General features: G+C 27.9%; 1 protein-coding gene across 1 annotated transcript in view; it reads left to right on the forward strand.

The window, feature by feature from the left end:
* Positions 1-16,840, forward strand: part of LOC142325069 (acyl-CoA Delta-9 desaturase-like) — a 77,224-nt gene extending 60,384 nt beyond the window's left edge. The window contains exons 3-6 of the mRNA XM_075366430.1: positions 8,770-8,900; positions 11,431-11,636; positions 12,939-13,124; positions 15,555-16,840. Of these exons, the coding sequence (XP_075222545.1) occupies positions 8,770-8,900; positions 11,431-11,636; positions 12,939-13,124; positions 15,555-15,897 (866 nt within the window). The 3' untranslated portion in view covers positions 15,898-16,840. The remainder of the gene's footprint in view (positions 1-8,769; positions 8,901-11,430; positions 11,637-12,938; positions 13,125-15,554) is intronic.
* The last annotated feature ends 1,652 nt before the right edge of the window (positions 16,841-18,492 follow it).

Genomic DNA, 18,492 nt, shown 5'->3' on the forward strand with positions numbered 1-18,492 from the left:
TATGGGATGGCGCATTATCGTGATGCAGAATCCAATTATCAGCAATGTTGGCACGGACACGAAGAACTCGTTTACGAAGACTTTCTAAAATTTCTTTGTAGAAATATCGGTTAACTGTTTGTCCAGGAGGCACCCGCTCTTTATGAACAATTCCCTTGGAATCGAAGAAGCACACAAGCCTGCATTTCAGTTTTGACTTTGATATGCGAGCTTTTTTTGGACTGGGTGATCCCTTTGAGCACCGTTGCGAACTTTGGCGTTTTGTCTCTGGATCGTATTGAAAAAACCAACCTTTATCACCGGTGATAACACGGCTCAACAAATCTGGATCGATTTCCGTTTGCTCTAACAGATCGGCTGCCACATTTTTCCGTGTTTCTCGCTGTTGTGTGAGATTTTTGGGGACCATTTTTGTACAAATCTTTCTCGTACCAAGATCTTCAGTTAATATTAGACCAACCGTTTCTCGATCGATGTTGAGTTCTTCTGCAATAATTTTCACGGATAATCTTCGATCAGATCGTACGATTTCACGCACCCTGGTCAAGTTGACATCTGTCCGTGAGGTTGATGGTCGTCCACTGCGGTCTTCATCTTCAAGATTCGTTCTGCCTTCACTAAAAATTTTATGCCACCGAAAAACTTGAGCTCTTGACATAACCTCCTCTTCAAAAGCCTTCTGAAGCTTACCGTAAGTTGTCGTCGCGTTTTCACCCGATTTAACGCAAAAAGAAATGGCATACCGTTAGGCAATATTTTGCGGTTTCATTTCTGTGACGAGAGACACAAACACGTGTTCACTTATTACAGCACAACTCTATTGATTTATTACAGCACTAATCTCTATTGATGAATTCTGTAAAACATATATGTAGGGTACTCACTTCAGTCTTCTAGGTGTTTCACTACTTGGTTGTTTGCGTCATCAAAGAATTTTATAAATTTTCATAGTTTTGTAGATTTCTGTCATATGCGGTGCTGAAGTGATTTCTTTTTCTTAATTTCCTTTGTAATACAAAGGGAGGATATTTCAATGTATTACAAAGAGATGTTAGAAATATAAGCAAAATTCTGTTTCAAAAATTAATATGTACATAGAGATTAGCTCTGTAAAATATGATTTTACTATTAGTATAATCTCGAGAAACTCCATACCTCAATTTGTTTTCTTTTGTTTCCTGATTGTATGTTCCACTTTTATTTGAGATCTGTCTTCCCAGTAGTTAAGTGCCAATTCTTTTACCTGGAGTTATCCTAGAATTTATGTTATCTTCATATCATGTCATATCATATATCATATATCATATCATCTTCATATCATATCATCTGTTAAAGAACAATTTAGATTCGGAGTAACAGTACAAGGTGAAAAGATAAAGATGCTACGATTTGCTGATGATATAGTAATTCTAGCCGAGAGTAAAAAGGATTTAGAAGAAACAATGAACGGCATAGATGAAGACCTATGCAAGAACTATCGCATGAAAATAAACAAGAAGAAAACAAAAGTAATGAAATTTAGTAGAAATAACAAAGATTGGAAGGGCAGGTAGAAGGAAAAAATTGTGTATACTGAAATGAAACGACTAGCACTAGATAGGGAATCTTGGAGAGCTGCATCAAACCAGTCAAATGACTGAAGACAAATCATATCATCTTCGCAACCAGTCTAGCGAACTTATCCTTCACCTCCTTCCTTCTTCTGTGTCTAGTATTTGATTTATCATATGGTAATTTTTACAATATTCCAGAAACATTTAACCAATTTCATGAATTTCTTTAATGTTAAGTGTTTCCCCAACCATCTCTAATGCTATTTATTCATTCATCATCACTTATCCTTGGTTCTCCAATCCTCCCGTTTTCATTTTAGTGGTTGATATGTAACCTGTTTTCATCTTCTGTTTTAATTCTAGTTGGAAAAAATAGTTGGTTTGGTATTCTTCTTCCCTGTGACTTCTTTGAAGTCATAATTGCAAATACCTATAGACAGTTTTCCACCTCATCTGATTTTTATTCTACTCTGACAAATCTTATTACTTTGAATAACTTTTGGTACTTACATATTAACACCACCGCAGCTACAGCTTTTATATGGCTTAATACGTAAGTACCCAGTAGTGTTTTGATTATTTAAATAATAAATAATTGCAATAATTACTGAATTTTTTAAATAAATACTCAAAAAATTACGGTGTTAATTAGTCAAGGTTAGCGAGCGAAGCGAGCGTAGGTTAAGTTTGGTTAAATTATATTTATAAAATAAATAAATATAAATAACCATTTATTAAAATTAATAAAGAGACTGTTTTGAATCTATGTAAACTCTATATCGGCCCATTTTCCATCGAAATCCGATTGACTACTTTGTTTTTAAATAAAGCTGTAGCTGCGATGGCGTTAAAAGTACCTAACTTTTTAACTTGTCTGCTCCTCAGCAATTCTTGATTCCAGATATTTTAACCGTAATATTGCTTCAGTTTATTATTGCCTGGACTAATATTCTTGACATAAACCCTTTGTAGAATTTGTACTCTGTTTTGATTATAATTACTTTTAAACATTTGCTCTCTAAAGCATTTTGGCATCGATTAAGCTGTTGTTGCATATTACTTATATTATATATCATGTGTAATAAGTATAATTACCCTTTCAAAAAAAAATTAAAAATCTTTTTTTTTAATATGTTTGGAACAAAATGTTAGTATTTTACGAATAAAATTTAGTTTTGTATTAACAAATGAATATAAATAAAGTAACCTTTTTAAGCAGAGAATTACTTAATATAAAAAATGCAATCAGTTACATAGTGATTATACTCGTACTTTTCAGTCTTACTTTTGAAAGATTATTTCTTCTTTCTACTTGAAACTACATTAAAAAAGACTTTTTTGTGTTGTAATAATTTATAATTACTTTCAAAGAGAAGAATGATGTTATTTAAAGTAATTTATTTATTTTTTCTTGCATTTTTATCTTTTTATCAAACTTTATTTGCTTGAGTAGTTATTTTTTGGATTTGATGAATTTAACTATATATAAAAAAAAAAATTGAATAATTTTACAAAGAATCTGACATTTACTTAAAAAAATGGGAATTGCAAAGGATAACTTGATATTCTACATAAAAGTTTGGAATCTAGTTACGTAGTTGAATCTTAAATTATCAGTTTTGTTCTTAGCCATACTTTTTTGTTCTAATTAAAAATTGTATACTGACCACGAAGCAGCTACATATGGGCCTTCTAATATATGGACCTTATTTTCATAATTTTTTTTAATTCTCTAGGTGAATCTAGTCTGGTGACAAACAAATTACCACCTCTGAGTTTTACACATATATATTTTTTTGTCTTCCAATCAACTATAATTACAAATATCTTTGCCACCTATTTCGATAATTTTTTTTAAATATTTACCAAAAGATCATTTTTGAACTTTTTTTACAGATTGTGTTCTTTGAGACCACACCTGTCAGTTTGCAAAGATTTTCTAGTAAAGATCTATGACAATATTAAGAATATATTAAAAGGTCATCACTAAAAATCCTCTGGATCTCTGGAAAATATTTTTCCAGAGATCTTTCTTTTTAACTTCCTTTTAATAAATAGTTAGCAGTTTAAGGATAAGAATTAAAACATATGGATTTCTCAAAATAATCAGAAAGTTTTTTGCTAAAAAAATTAGAATTATAAACTCTTTGTTTAAGAAACACTGCAAAATACTGAAATTTAATTTATCTGTTAACTTTCAGAATTATTTAAAAAATTGCAAATGAATTTATGCAAGAGTTATTAATAATGAAAAACAACTATGAAATGATAATTTAGTGTCACTTCAAATAATGAATGTAAACTTATGCCGGAAATTATTAATAGTTAAAGTAGAATTAAAATTAAAATTTGTTGACCAATCTAACCAAAAATATAAAAGGAAAAAAGACTATTTTAACTCCTATTCTTCTAAAAGAGCAATTTAATAAATATTTTCTGTTTTCTTTAAAAATTTAAACAACAGTAATATTAGTCTGTCTCAAACAATACCATTCAACTTGAAGAATTGTTGATGAATCAGTATTTTTCATTTCCATTTGATAACCAAGAAGTTAAAACTTGTATTTTGAATACAAAGAGTAATTATTCGTAATTTGATATCAATGAAATTCCTGCTAATATTTTAAAAGAAATCATAAATTCAGTCCCTCTTACAAATATAGTAATCAAATATTTCACCGATGAAATATTTCCCAGTTGCTATTATAATTTCCCTGTATAAGAAAGTTTCTATATTTGATTTATGAAATTATTTATTCAATTTTATTATTATCATCCATACTTTCTTAAGTATTATGTAAAAATTGCCCAAAGTAGACTAAAACTTTCTTGAAAAATTCAAACCTTCATTAAGGGTGGTTTGGTTTAGGAAAGGTTTTCTACTGATAAAATTATTTCCCATATTGTAGAAAAAAACTGTATTTTTTTAAAAATAAGACCCTCTCAATTGTAAGATCCTCCTAGTTTTGTGAGCAAATTTTAGAAAAAAAAATATTTGCGAATGTTAGACTCATCAGTTTGACAGGCTGTAATTCCTAGAAGAATAGTTCTTCAGGAATTTCCTTGGACAAATTTTACCTTTTCGGGTATTTGCGAAACAATGCGACTTGATGAAGGGAGGACGGGAATGAGACGTTGACCTTTACACAGTAGCAGCTTCAATTCTACTACCTGGTTTTTCTTTTTTACTAGTAAAACAAGACCTTTGGTTAGAAGATTAGCAACTTTATTGAAAGTCACTTTTTCCTGTATTTTGTCTGTGTTACTGGTAAAATGAATTCACAGAAAAGTTTCATTGTAGGGTTTAAGTTAGATATTTTGAAATTCGCTGAAAAAAATGGTGTATGAGCAGTAGGTCGAGAGTAACCAAACATGATTCATTACTGGAGAAATCAGAGATAAACTTAAAGCCACGAAAAAAGGAGTTCGATCTTTTTGTGGCCTTAAAAAGGAAAACCATCCCACAGTAAATGATACAGTGATTGAATGGGTGGAAGAGAAGAGAGTACTATGTAGTGGCCTGTGAAATGACACAAATGAAAGGGAGCAGAGTAGCAAAACACCATGAAAATGCAAGTGAATTTAAAGCCAGTTGTGGGTGGGTAGCACGATTAATGAGAAGAAAGGGATTCACTTTGGGGCGGTCAACTTCTTTGTGCCAACGACTACCAGCAGAATATCCTGACAAAGTTTTGGAGTTTCAGCTATATGTACTACATGAAAGAGGAAAAAATCAGTACTTCATATTTCAGATTGGAAACGTTACTGAGACACCTGTCTTTTTTAAATTGCCACAGAACACAACTGTAAACAAATTGGGCAAATTCCGTATACTGGTGAAAACAGATGGAGCAGGAAAAATGAGATGCACAGTTATGTTAGTCATTTGTACAGATGGAAAAAATTGCCTTCATATGTCATTTTTTTTTTAAAAAAACTGCCGAAGGGAAAACTACCAAGAGAATTACAAATATGTGTATAAGATATGGGGTGGATGGATGCGAAACTAATGTACAACTGGCTAGAAGTAGTTTGGAATCGCTGCCCTGGAGCAATGTTAAAGAAACGAGGACTTCTCGTTTTAGATAGCTTCCATAGCCACGTTGAAGATTCTGTCTTCACAGAATCTTCAACGTGGCTAATCTTCAATTCTTCAATTGAATCAATGAAATGGACAAAGATTCTGCAGTTATTAGAGGCCTCACTTCTGTGCTGCAACCCTTGGACGTGAGCATCAATAAGCCGTTCAAGGACCACGTTAAGAAGTTTTACACTAAATGGATGGCAGATTGAGATCACACATTCACGAAGAGTGGATAAATGCAGAAACCTTCAATAGAGCTTTTTTGCAAGTAGACTGTCAAAGTCTGGGAAGAAATTACACTGAAAATGATAATCAAGAGTTTCAAGAAGGCTCTCTTGAAGAATCTCTTACACATTGGATGGATCAGAAGATCACCTCATACGAGGATTTGGACGACACAACTGAGGGAGAGACTAACATTGATAATGGTGAAGATGAGAATGAAGATGAAAGCAGCAGTGACTCAGAGTAAACAACTGTGTTCCAGGTATTTAAAACACAATACCGCACTTTTTGGATTGTTGTTAAAATAACAGCAATTGGTTTGAACTATAAATTCATAAGTCGTTCATTTCTGTTTCACACATACCTGAACAAAGTCTCACCCCTGATGTCAAATAGCACGGCTCCTCAAATAACAAAACTTTTTTATCTGCATAACTTACAACAGTTAGTGTTTAATAAGACATACTAAGTTCATAGTTCGGTAATACAGTTATCTCTCTATCTTCATTTTCCAAAATACTCATTTGTAACACCTGCTTTGAATATAAGACCCTCCCCCCAAATTTTGGGTATAATTGCATTAAAAAAGGGGGTCTTATTTTTGAGTAAATACGGTATTATAAACAATAGATAATAAAAAAATTTCCTTTTCATGCATATGATTTAGATCTGAAAAAAGTTTTTTAGATGGTGTCAGAAGAGCTGTTACTGCTGGTTAAAGTCACATTCACAACTTACCAACCACAACCAGCAGTTGAAATTTCATTTTTTATTAAGAAAAGTGTATTTTTTCTCTTTTCCTTACAAAAATGGAATATTGATTTTCAATCAAGATGTGGTTGCCAAAGAATGTCCTTGGTCCATAACTTCCTTATTATTTATTAACAATTTCCTTTAAATAACAAACCTTTTCAAGATTTTGATCAACATTTTATCATGGTTTCCCTTGATCCATCCAAGCAAATATTAGGCCAGTTCCTTTTTCTTATTAATGAGTAACACACCTACCCATTCTTGAAGTGGTCTATAAAATATATTAATGTACCCAACTGAATAAAAATATTTGTTTATTCTGGAAACTTACAGATTACTATAAGACTCACCTGTGTGTTCCCTTTATTGAAATAATATTTTATCGCTGTTTTTTAATAACAGTTTTGCTTAACTATTTACATAATGTATTATAAAATTACCAAGATATAATCACTATAAAATTTAAGGAAAATTCATGTTAAGTACTGTTTAATTAAATCAGCTGAATGACTAAATTAAAGAAAATATCTTATTTTTAAAGGGCATTAAAAAAGCTTTGGTTTTAAAGTAAAGATTTGAATGTAGTATGTAAATTTGAATAATACATTCAAAATATTACACTGTATTTACTAAGATGCAACTTTGAAGTTTTTTATTTTCACTAGTTATGTAAATACTACAAAAGTCAATCTAATTAATTTTAATGAACCGCTTCATTGATAATAAATTTTGCAAAGTTATTATCAATGTGTTATTATCTGTGAAAAGAAATTATAATTTAAGTACAAATTAAAATTCTATTTCTTATAAATAATAAATGGTTAAGCTTCCACTTCTCAAAAAAAGAAAAAATAAATAAAAAAGAATTAATATTCATTTAAAAAATATTAAACTCCAAATGATATTTTTACTGTGTAATAGTATTAAATGTAGATTGCAATAACTAGTAAGAAGTTAGTCGCAGCTAGTGTGGAAATAGGTAGGATCACTGTATTCAAAAAACGTATGAATAAATATAATCCTTCAGTAAAATCTAACACTATAAAAACCACAGTTGCATCCCCTGGACTCATATTATATGGAATACTTATTTTATCTATAAATTGCCTTCTTATTTTATGTACTTTTATATAATTAACTAAAAAATACAGTCTGTAATCTTTTGCATACGACTCTTAGTTGAGTCAACTAGTCTGCAGCTGAATTCCAATTTAACCTAGTAATTAATGGTTTAATATTTTATTTATTCCACGATCACTGTATGACTTTGCTTCATGTAAATGTTAAAAATGCTTCTACACAAGTGAGGTTTTGTTTATGTTGTATAAACTCGCTACCCATATACTGTTGTATCATGAAAATAACATACATAATGATAATATATCAATGTTACGATATTAAGTAAATACCTTATAAAGAAAAAGTTTTTATTAAGAAAAACAATTTTTAAAAAAAATGTCAATACAGTTAAATTAATTAATAGAATGATAGACATTTAAAAACAGAAATTACTACTGAAATGGATTCTGGTGGATTGTTTAAAAAATAAATATATCTCTAAAAAAACACATAATTCAGAGATGAATATAGCAGCAGCAATTGTAAATTAAATTAGTCTGCATATCTGTTTCAATACAACTATATTTTAATTAAAATAAAAAGATTATAAAAAAAAAAAAAAAAAAAAACATCATATTCTTTCCCCGCTAAATTACAGAGAACACATCAGAAAATATCATCAAAATCTGGCTGGTGATTCAAAAGATGTCAGACAATATGCATGATTATATTGTCAACAAGCATATACAGAAAGGTAATATAATCTCCTTCCTTAAGGCTTCAATATAATTTAATAAAAAAAGTATGCACAAATCATCTATTGTTAGAAAATATAAAGGTAAACAAATTAGCTACCATTCTACAATGATTAAAGTAAAAGAATTTCTTGGTATTTTATACAACTTAATAAACAATGAAATCATTACATTATTAACTGGCTTGACAGTTGCTGTAATCACCAATGTGTTTTTCATTTCTAATTTGTTGTTTCATCTTCATTGTAAAAATTTATACAAAAGAATATCTGAGGTAGGGCTTATTCAAGAAAATAAAATTATAAAGCTTTCATATTAATGTTTATTTTTTCTTTTTCAGCATTTTTGTTATACCAATATTCTGGACTAGGAATCACCGCTGGTGCACATAGGTTATGGGCTCACCGTTCATATAAAGCAAATTTTCCATTAAGGCTTATTCTTGTAATAGGAAATACACTTGCTTTTGAGGTATTATTTTTAACATTATTAAAAATTCCTTATTTTATTGATTATCTAATTACTTTTCAATGATGAAGACTAGCATAAATTTATAATAAATGAAAAATAATATTTTTTTAATTAGGAAATTAGTTTTAAAAAAATCACTTTTTTATTGTAAGTATCATAGTTTAAACATAATCTGCTATCAGGTTAGAATTTTTAATATTATCTTAATTCAATTTAGTTTTGTTAATTTGACCAAGTGATGCTAAGTATTTCAGATTAAGAAAAATTTAGAAAAGGAATTCTTTTTCGATCAAATGAATTTTGTTATTCAAGTTTGCAGATGATTGAGAATTAAGTCACCATAAAAAAAAAACCTTTTTCTGTTAGTTATGTAAATGTATGTGTATTATATATTTCATATCTTTTGAATGAGACTTGTATAATACATTATTGTTTTACAAAGTAAGAAGCTTACTGTAAATTTGTGAGCTTAATATTTATAACTGTACATGAAGTTAGTTTTAATTTTTCATTTTATTTGAATAATCTGAAATTGTGTAGAAACAAAAGATAAATATAATCCCATTACTGAGTTAATTTTTCTTTCACCATAAATTTCAGTGATTACCATTGAAGTATCATTTTAGTTAAGCTCACTGGATTGGTCTAGTGGTTAACTCGTCATCACAAATTAGCTGTTTTCAAAGTACAGATTTCTAAGGTTCAAATCCTAGTTACTTTTATATGGATTTGAACACTAGATCGTGGATAATGATGTTCTTTGGTGGTTGGATTTCAGTTAACCACACATCTCAGGAATGATCAACCTGAGACTGTACAAGACTGCACACTTCATTTACATTTACATATATCATCCTCTGACTTAATACTTTACAGTGGTTCCAGAGGCTAATCACGAATAGAAAAAGAAAGAACTACCATTTTAGTTGCTAAAAAGATTGTAATAAATTCTAAAGTTTGTAATTTTAAACATTAATATTGTTTGCCAACTTGGATTTCAATAAAATCTGTTAACAAAAATAGTTTTACATTAGAGCAGACAAGTGAAAAAAACTGAAATTTAATGTCATCAAATCAATGAGTACTTTTTTTTACATTAGAGCAGACAATTAAATGAAAAAAAAAATGGAAATTTAAATATCAAATCAATGAGTGTTTTTTTTCTATGGATATAAAGTATGGAAAAAACAATGCCTAATTTGAATGACTATTAAATCCTTCAGTTCTACTTAGCTCAGATTACTTATAGAAGCTGTTTTCCTTTTTAAAAGAGAATTGAGAAATTGCTATCTAGAAGTGTGTATTTAGAGCAAAGTTTGGATTAAAATTCTTGACTGAGTTAACCTCAGAGAAAAAAATTTGCTCTTAAATAGATTATAAATTGAGAATGTTTCTTAATTATATGGTGCTTTAAAATGTTGATTCAGTCGTAAAATGATCTGATGAATGCATGTTTTCAGTATTTAATAACTGAATTACAGAAAAGAAAAAGTGTACAGTAACAAACTGGATAGTAGTTTGCTGAAGTAACTAAATTATACAAAATTTTATTAAATTTTAATTAGTAATTCAACATTTTGCTTCTGAGAAGCAGAATATGTAATTTATTAAAAATTTCACTTACTGATTTCTTTGTTCTCATCAAGTACTTTCACAGAAATAAATTTGTCTTCAAAAAAAATTTTTTTTGTGGAAAATTTAAATCACTTGTACTCAAAAAACTACACATAGTAAAGACATCTGTGAGAAAAAAATGTTTAGTAACATTGAGCATAATGACTGACTAAGGGGCATAATAAATTTAATTTGAATCATTCAAAATTAATGATTTACATTTTAAAATTTATTTAAATAACATATGATACCAAAATAATAGTCTCATTATCTAGAAGTAGATTACAATTGCCACAAAATAGTTTATTTTATTTCAGTGACTGAGATATTAAATAACTGTCTCAACAGTTTTAACAAATGACTATGTTTTTTCATTAATTTATCATATTAAAATAACTGTTCTGAAGAAGTACAAATCTTTGCAGAAGTACTCAACAGGGACAAAAGAGAAAATGCTGTCAGTGAATAATCAAGTTTGTATATTTGAGTATTAGTTGATAAGTAAAATAATTTCAGAAAGAATGATCTACATGGTATATGAATCTTCTTAAAGGATCTTTTTGATATCAAAAGAATGAGACAAATAAAACTTTTTTTTTGAAACTTTCAGTTTCATAAAAAAACATGGAAAAACAAAACAGTAGCAACAATAGCACTGATGATAACAGCAGTGGAAAATATCTGAAAGTAAGTTAACCAACCTCTTTTAGGTTGGAATTTGGTTTGGTGTGATTTCTAATTAAAGAAACTTAAACCATCTAGTGTAATTTTTATTTAATTTATTTATATTTCTCTGTGGTAGTGTATGTAAATGTATAACAAATTTGAGGTTGTAATATTAAAATAAAAAGAAAGTATAAAGCAAAATGACGACCTATGCAACATTTACTGGAGTAAAAATTATGTATAATTTCAGAATCATGTATATGAATGGGCTCGGGATCACAGAGTTCACCACAAGTACAGTGAGACAAATGCTGATCCACATAATGCAAAAAGAGGCTTCTTCTTTTCTCACATGGGATGGCTTTGCTGCCGCAAACACCCAGATGTTATTGAAAAAGGAAAAGGAATTGATATGAGCGACTTGAAAAATGATAAGCTTCTTATGTTTCAGAGAAAGTGAGTATAATTATCTTTTTATACTGGAATTAATATATCTATGTAGATTTTTAACTATTTTATTTGTTAAAATTGTCCTTATTTCCCTCTCTTTCATATGCAAAATGTAGTTATATGAGAGAGATAATAAATAATTTGGCTAATAAATAACTGTGTTCTAGTAGCAGAATGAAATTATTTTGTTAAAATCAATTAAACATTTTTCAAGTACCTTTTGATTTTTATAATCTTCATTGAATACTTTCTGAGAAATATCTGGTTATTCAGAATATTCTTTTTAATGAATTAATAAGTAAATATTTAATTAAAAAAAAAAAAAAAAAATTGAAAAGAAACAGCAAGAGATGTTTATTACTTAATTATTGAATAAATCATCACAATGATTTTTATGAAAGTGCTAAACAGAGATTATAAAAAAAAATTCAAATTAATTTCGGCAGTGAATATATATATATATATATATATATAGAATGAATATAAAACTGTGTGAGAATAAAAAAGATTTGGTGCAGTAGTTCTTAACAATGATGTAGAACAAAAAATTTGTAAATACATTTATTAAAAAACTAGTATGTTTGTTAGACCTTCACATTAATTAAACAAAAAAGCTATTCTGTTTAGCAGAGAGAAAATGATTGTCTTATTATATCTAGGAATGGAAAGATATACCTTGGATGCTTTATATACATCACAGCCATAACAAAAAGTTTGACAGACAGTGTAAAATAGCAAATTAATAAACCTCTTCTATCAAAAACCAATACATTGTTGCCTCTACTCAATATATTTAATATGGGCAAATTAAATTCACAGAACAGCATTACAAAAATTATAAGATTTTAAATTACTGATAAAGTTATTTTAAATAATTATTACCTATAATATAATTAATTATTAGTACAATGATTTATATGACTAACTGCTGTTAAATCACAGTTTTTTGAGTGTATAATACAATCTCAAACCCATTCAGTTTACAGAACATATAAATTATTTTATAAAAATCTGAAATAGTTAAGTCAGACTGATTTCAGATTCATATAAATTCAGATTTAACTGTTAAATATCTTCTTTTTTTTCATGATTGATGGGTACGTTCATGTGTCTTTCTCGGTTAGAAATTATGCTCTAAGAAAATAATCATCCTGTTTAGAATATCTACAGTTGCATTTGTCTGAAAAAACATCATTCCATTCCTGTTATTATGGTCATAATAGTACTAAACATATATTTTTAGTATAAAAAGCACACTTTTAGTTATTTAAGGATTTATTAAAATTTCTTAATTTTATTTTTTTCCAGATTTTATTTATTATTGATGCCAATAATTTGCTTTGTCATTCCTACTATTGTTCCTGTCTATCTTTGGGGAGAAACATGGAAAAATTCATGGTTTGTCTCAACTATGTTCCGATACACTTTCACCTTGAACATGACATGGCTTGTTAACAGTGCTGCTCATATGTGGGGTCAACGTCCATACGACAAGTATGTATTTTTTGTTACACAAATTTTTCTATCTATAATTCAATTTTAACTCATAAAATTATATGTTGTTTTTTTTCAAAAACTGGAAAGAGTTTATTAGTGATTGAAATAGTTCTTTACTAATAAACTGAGAACTTAACTATTTTAGTTACAGACGTTCTTTCTATACAAAATTTTATACTAAGAAGTTTTTTTTTACTTATGGTCTGTCTGTATTGTTGGAAAACATTTTGTCTATATTATAATGTACAGATATTTGTCTAAATTTTCATTATATGAAAATCATTTTAGTTTATATAATTATTAGGAAACATTATTAAACTGGATAAGTTAAATGAAAAGGAATTGAGTTTTATTATCAAATGAAACTGAAGGATAAGTAACTTTAGAAAAACAAAATGTTTATCTGAAAGAGGGTGCTGTAGTCATTTGCTTACCGTATGATGGAAAAAGATAGAATTATAGAAAGGAACAATCAATTTATCTAAGGTACAATTAAATTTGTCTTGAACATTCCTTACCACAGATTTCCAGAATTATCACAAATAAAATCTTCATCAGTTAAATATAATCAATTTATACGCTACATTAAGATGTAATTTTTATTTAGGTCGACTGATCATTAACAAATTTTAACTTGTTTGTATTTCATAATAATACAAAGGTTCACATTACGTTTATTAGAGATTGTAACATAGAATGTCAGTAGAATATGATTGTAGAATGTAACTAACCATAAATATTGTAAAACAGAGATTAAATTGAAAATAGCTGGATAGTATTAATGGAGACCACTTATAACAAAAAAAGATAAGGTCTATCATAACAGATTATTGTACTAGTGTTTCCAGATTCACTCAAGCAGTTTAGTTCACAAAACTGCTAGTTTACTTCTTGGCTTTACCAATACAGTATAACAGTAAGTAAAAAAAAGAAAGTGATGGACATAAATCTGAAAATAACTGAATCATTAAATATATATTTTTTCATTAAGAGAGTTTTTAATCGGATAAAATTACATTTCATGGATACTGATGACAAATTTATTAAATTTTCTTTAGTGGTGAAAGGATGAACTGCAAAAAAGTTACACAATTGAAATTGACAGTTGGTAAACATTTCCAAGCATTTAATTATATCAAGTGAATCAGCAAGTGAATTGCTATTATCCTACCTGCATGATTATTTGTCAACAATCGATTGCGTACTTAAAAACTTAAATAAATTATCTATTACACTTTATTAGTATATTAAATATTTTTAATAACTGTGTTTATACACACAGCTTTTAAAATAATATAATCTGTTTTGAAGTTATTATTCATTTCAGAAAGAAGTAGTTAATATATTTTTTTGGCTAATAATTTCACTCTTATATGTTGTGTAAATCTTAACAGTAACAATTTTCATAAAATTTTATAAAAGCAACTGTTTATGATTTATTCTTTTGATAAATTTTGCTTAAATGTGAAATTTTATGTAAAATTCATTATTTTTATACTTCAAATCTTGTATTCTTGGTATATATAATAAATGGTTTTAATTTTTTTTTCTAATATAAAAGAACATTTATTTGCACTAGACCAGCAGCAAATATTTATCCCCAAGATAATACAAGAAACCTATTTTACCCTTTTCTCATGTTGAATCCGTAACATAAATATAAAAACAAAATAAGTTTGAACAGCAGATTGCAACTCAAATGTAACAAATAAGTCTTCTGATAAAACTATGCACATTATAATACAAGTAGATCATTATCAAATTATGAAATAAAATAAAATTCCAGTCATTTACTTATTAACATTATTTTTTTAATTAGTTTTTATACATCTGGAAAGCATATTCTTTTGCAGTCTATAAAAATACACACTGCGACACAGTAAATTGAAAACATTACAAATTCATCACACCAGAGATGACATGCCAGCCATAAAAAATGGATCATATAGAACAGACAAAGAAGCTCACACTCTACTATAAAGAGAGTTGTCACGTTCAAAAGTCAGGAAGGTTTTTTCTAATAATGAAAATACATGACATACTTGGTACACTGCGCAACAAATGATCAAAACAGTATTTTATATTTCATTAGTTATTTTTGAATATACTTAATATACTTATGTACTCTTGAATGAATAATAAAAAATTTAAGTGTTAAATTGATTTCAATAAAAAGATTAAATTCTTGAGAAAATAATCATTAAAAAGCATAATTTCTAGCAATAAACAATATTTACTTTGGTTGGAAGGAACAAAATAGGTTCTCTAATAAAAAATAATGGATTGGTATTCCTTATAATTATAATAGCCTAAAGTATCTCATTTACATTATAAAAATGGTTCCTGGATTGATGGTTTTGAGAAATAATTTTCTCGTTAAATCAATAATATGAATGATGTATTTATTTAATTTTTTTGTAATTTCAGGTTCATTAATCCTTCAGAAAACATCGGCGTATCTATTGGAGCTTTAGGAGAAGGATGGCACAATTACCATCATACTTTTCCATGGGATTACAAAACAGCAGAACTTGGCAACTATCGCACAAATTTCACAACTGCATTTATCGATTTCTTTGCTAAAATTGGTTGGGCTTATGACCTCAAAACAGTACCTATGGCAATGATTAAAAAGAGAGTACAGAGGACAGGTGATGGGAGTCATCCATACTCTCACTCTCATGAAGGTGAAGTCTGGGGATGGGGTGATAAAGATATGCCACAAGAAGACAAAGATGATGCTTTAGTAACGCACAGAAAAACACAATGAGAGAAATGACTGATCATAAATAAATTACTTTAAAAACAAATTACTTATTTTTATTAAAAAAAATCACAATTTGTTCATAATATACAGTCACAATTGTATAAAATGTATAAAAAATCTAATTTATTTTTTCTTGAAATCAGAATTGACATGTACAGTATATTATTTTGTAAATTTTTAGCTTACAAGTAGGTTATATGTATGTTTGTATATAATGTGTGAATGGAAATTGTTTGAATGATCATATGAATGTATCTATGCACAAATGTATTTTGTAAAAGTGTAAATAAATATTTATATATAAATAATACCAATATGTTTAACAAATTATTTTGGTATGTGCGTAAATTTACATATTTTATATTTATAAGCATAAATTTTATATACAGATATTAGCACTGTAAGAAAAAATGACCTTTTCAGTCATCTAATTTCATAAAAATTGGGCAGAATCTATAAACTTGTGTCTACATTTTTTTGTATTTGTTTTTTTTTCTTCTTAAAAACTGCGTTATCATTTAAAAATTTTCCATGACATTGATTTAAGTACGTAACCTTGACAATGGTTATTAACCTAATATTAGACTGAATCTCAGATGTATTTTTGGCAAAGAAACAATTAATGTACATAAACATTTAGCAATATCTTTTAAAAGATAATAGATAATTAATTAAACCATGGATAATTTTATAAAAAAATTATTACAGACTGTAAAGGTCAACTCATTTATCATTTAATTTTAATTATAACATTTCAGTACAATTACATATAATTTTTTTTTGCAAAAAATCAAATATGATTAATTATGTTATTCAGTAGTAATAAAGAATGATCAGTCATTTTTTTAATGGTGTTGTCAAAGATTATGGTTAATTATTATTATAATGATTGTAATTATTATTTATCATTTTTATTTATATTATCATTAAAATTATTGTTATAAAACCTTTATTATTTCTTTATACATATACCTTAAACAGTGCTGTTCATCAATTATTATTAAACTGTGCAGCATTATTATTATGCAACATATAAATTTATATCTACTGCTAAGAATTTTAAATGGAAAGGCTGCGTCAATCTCAATTTTGCTTCTGATCAAACAAGGAAAATTATTCTCTATAAATAATTAACAATAATTAAATGAAAACACATCGCTTTTAGATATTGCTAAAACAATCATGAGTGATTGAGGATATTTTAAGTTTTATTGCATTTTAAGTAATAATTCTTGATTGTTTAGCATAATTAACTTGTATGCAGATGGTTGCTTCATATAGTACTTTATGCATACATATATTCAATATCTTGATTAATATAATGTAATAACTGAAATCTTACATAAAAAAATAATATTATATTCAATACTTCACAAATATATTTTATATTCAAATAAAACTCATCATAAATGAATGGACACATAATTTCATTAGAAAAATATCTTAAATAAATATACACCTCAGCCACTAAATTCTTCTTTCCTAAATCTATATAATATGCTTACCAATCTTATCACCAGTTAAATATGAAGAAGCTCTCTGTTTTTCTGTTTAGCACCCAGAACCACAGTAAGGTGTTAGTTCAGAGGATGATATGCATCAATGTAAATAAAGTGTAGTCTTGTACAGTTTAAGGTTGACCATTCATGAGATGTGTGGTTAATTGAAACGCAGCCACCAAAGAACATCAGTATCCATGATATAGTACTCAAATCCATTTAAACATTACCTTTACTAGGATTTAAATCTTAGAACTCTCGACTTCAAAATCAGCTGATTTGCGATGACAAGTTCACCACTAGACCAACCTGGTAGGGTATGAAACTAAGTAAGGTTAATATGAAGAACCTAAAGTAAGGTTAACTGCAGAACCATGGGTCAGAAAGTTATCAAAAATAAAATACTCCTAACAACCAAAACACAATAGCAATGACTGTATTCAGCATATCCTGGCAGACAATATCAAAGACCTTTAAATATTTAGCTTTTCATCTTTTAAAGATCTTAAAATATATTCAAGCTAATTTTTACAAAATTAGCTAGCACTTAGTTACGTTTATCCCATCATATGTTTGCCTTAGAAACAGAAACAAACACTAAGACATTTGTTTCCAAAAACAAGCTAAAACAAGAAATATGATTTTAGGTGCTTACAAATTCAGATGCAATGACGAATTTAATTTTTACAAATGATCAACAAGAAGGTCATTTCACACATTCTAATCAGAACTTATATAAGCACTCGCAGCACAAAGTGAATCTTCACTTATAACACATTACATGTGCAAAATCATAGAAATAAAGAGTGAAAGAAATTCATACCTCCTGGCCATGTTTTAAGTGTCTATTTTTAAGCCATCCCATATGTTTGCTCTTACAATTATATTGAATAACTAATAATAGTATATAGTTTTTATAAAATAAATAAACAGTTACAACAAAAAACCTGCATAGTACACACAATTGTAAAAAAGTACAGTTTTTCATTGGTGTACAGGATTTTAGTTTAGCTTATGTAATTATAATACACAATTACAATAACTTAATCATTAATCCTAAACATTACAACCACTTTAAAAAACTATAAAGAAAACATTT

Source organism: Lycorma delicatula, chromosome 1, assembly GCF_047948215.1.
Source record: "Lycorma delicatula isolate Av1 chromosome 1, ASM4794821v1, whole genome shotgun sequence".
NCBI classification, from domain to species: domain Eukaryota; kingdom Metazoa; phylum Arthropoda; class Insecta; order Hemiptera; family Fulgoridae; genus Lycorma; species Lycorma delicatula.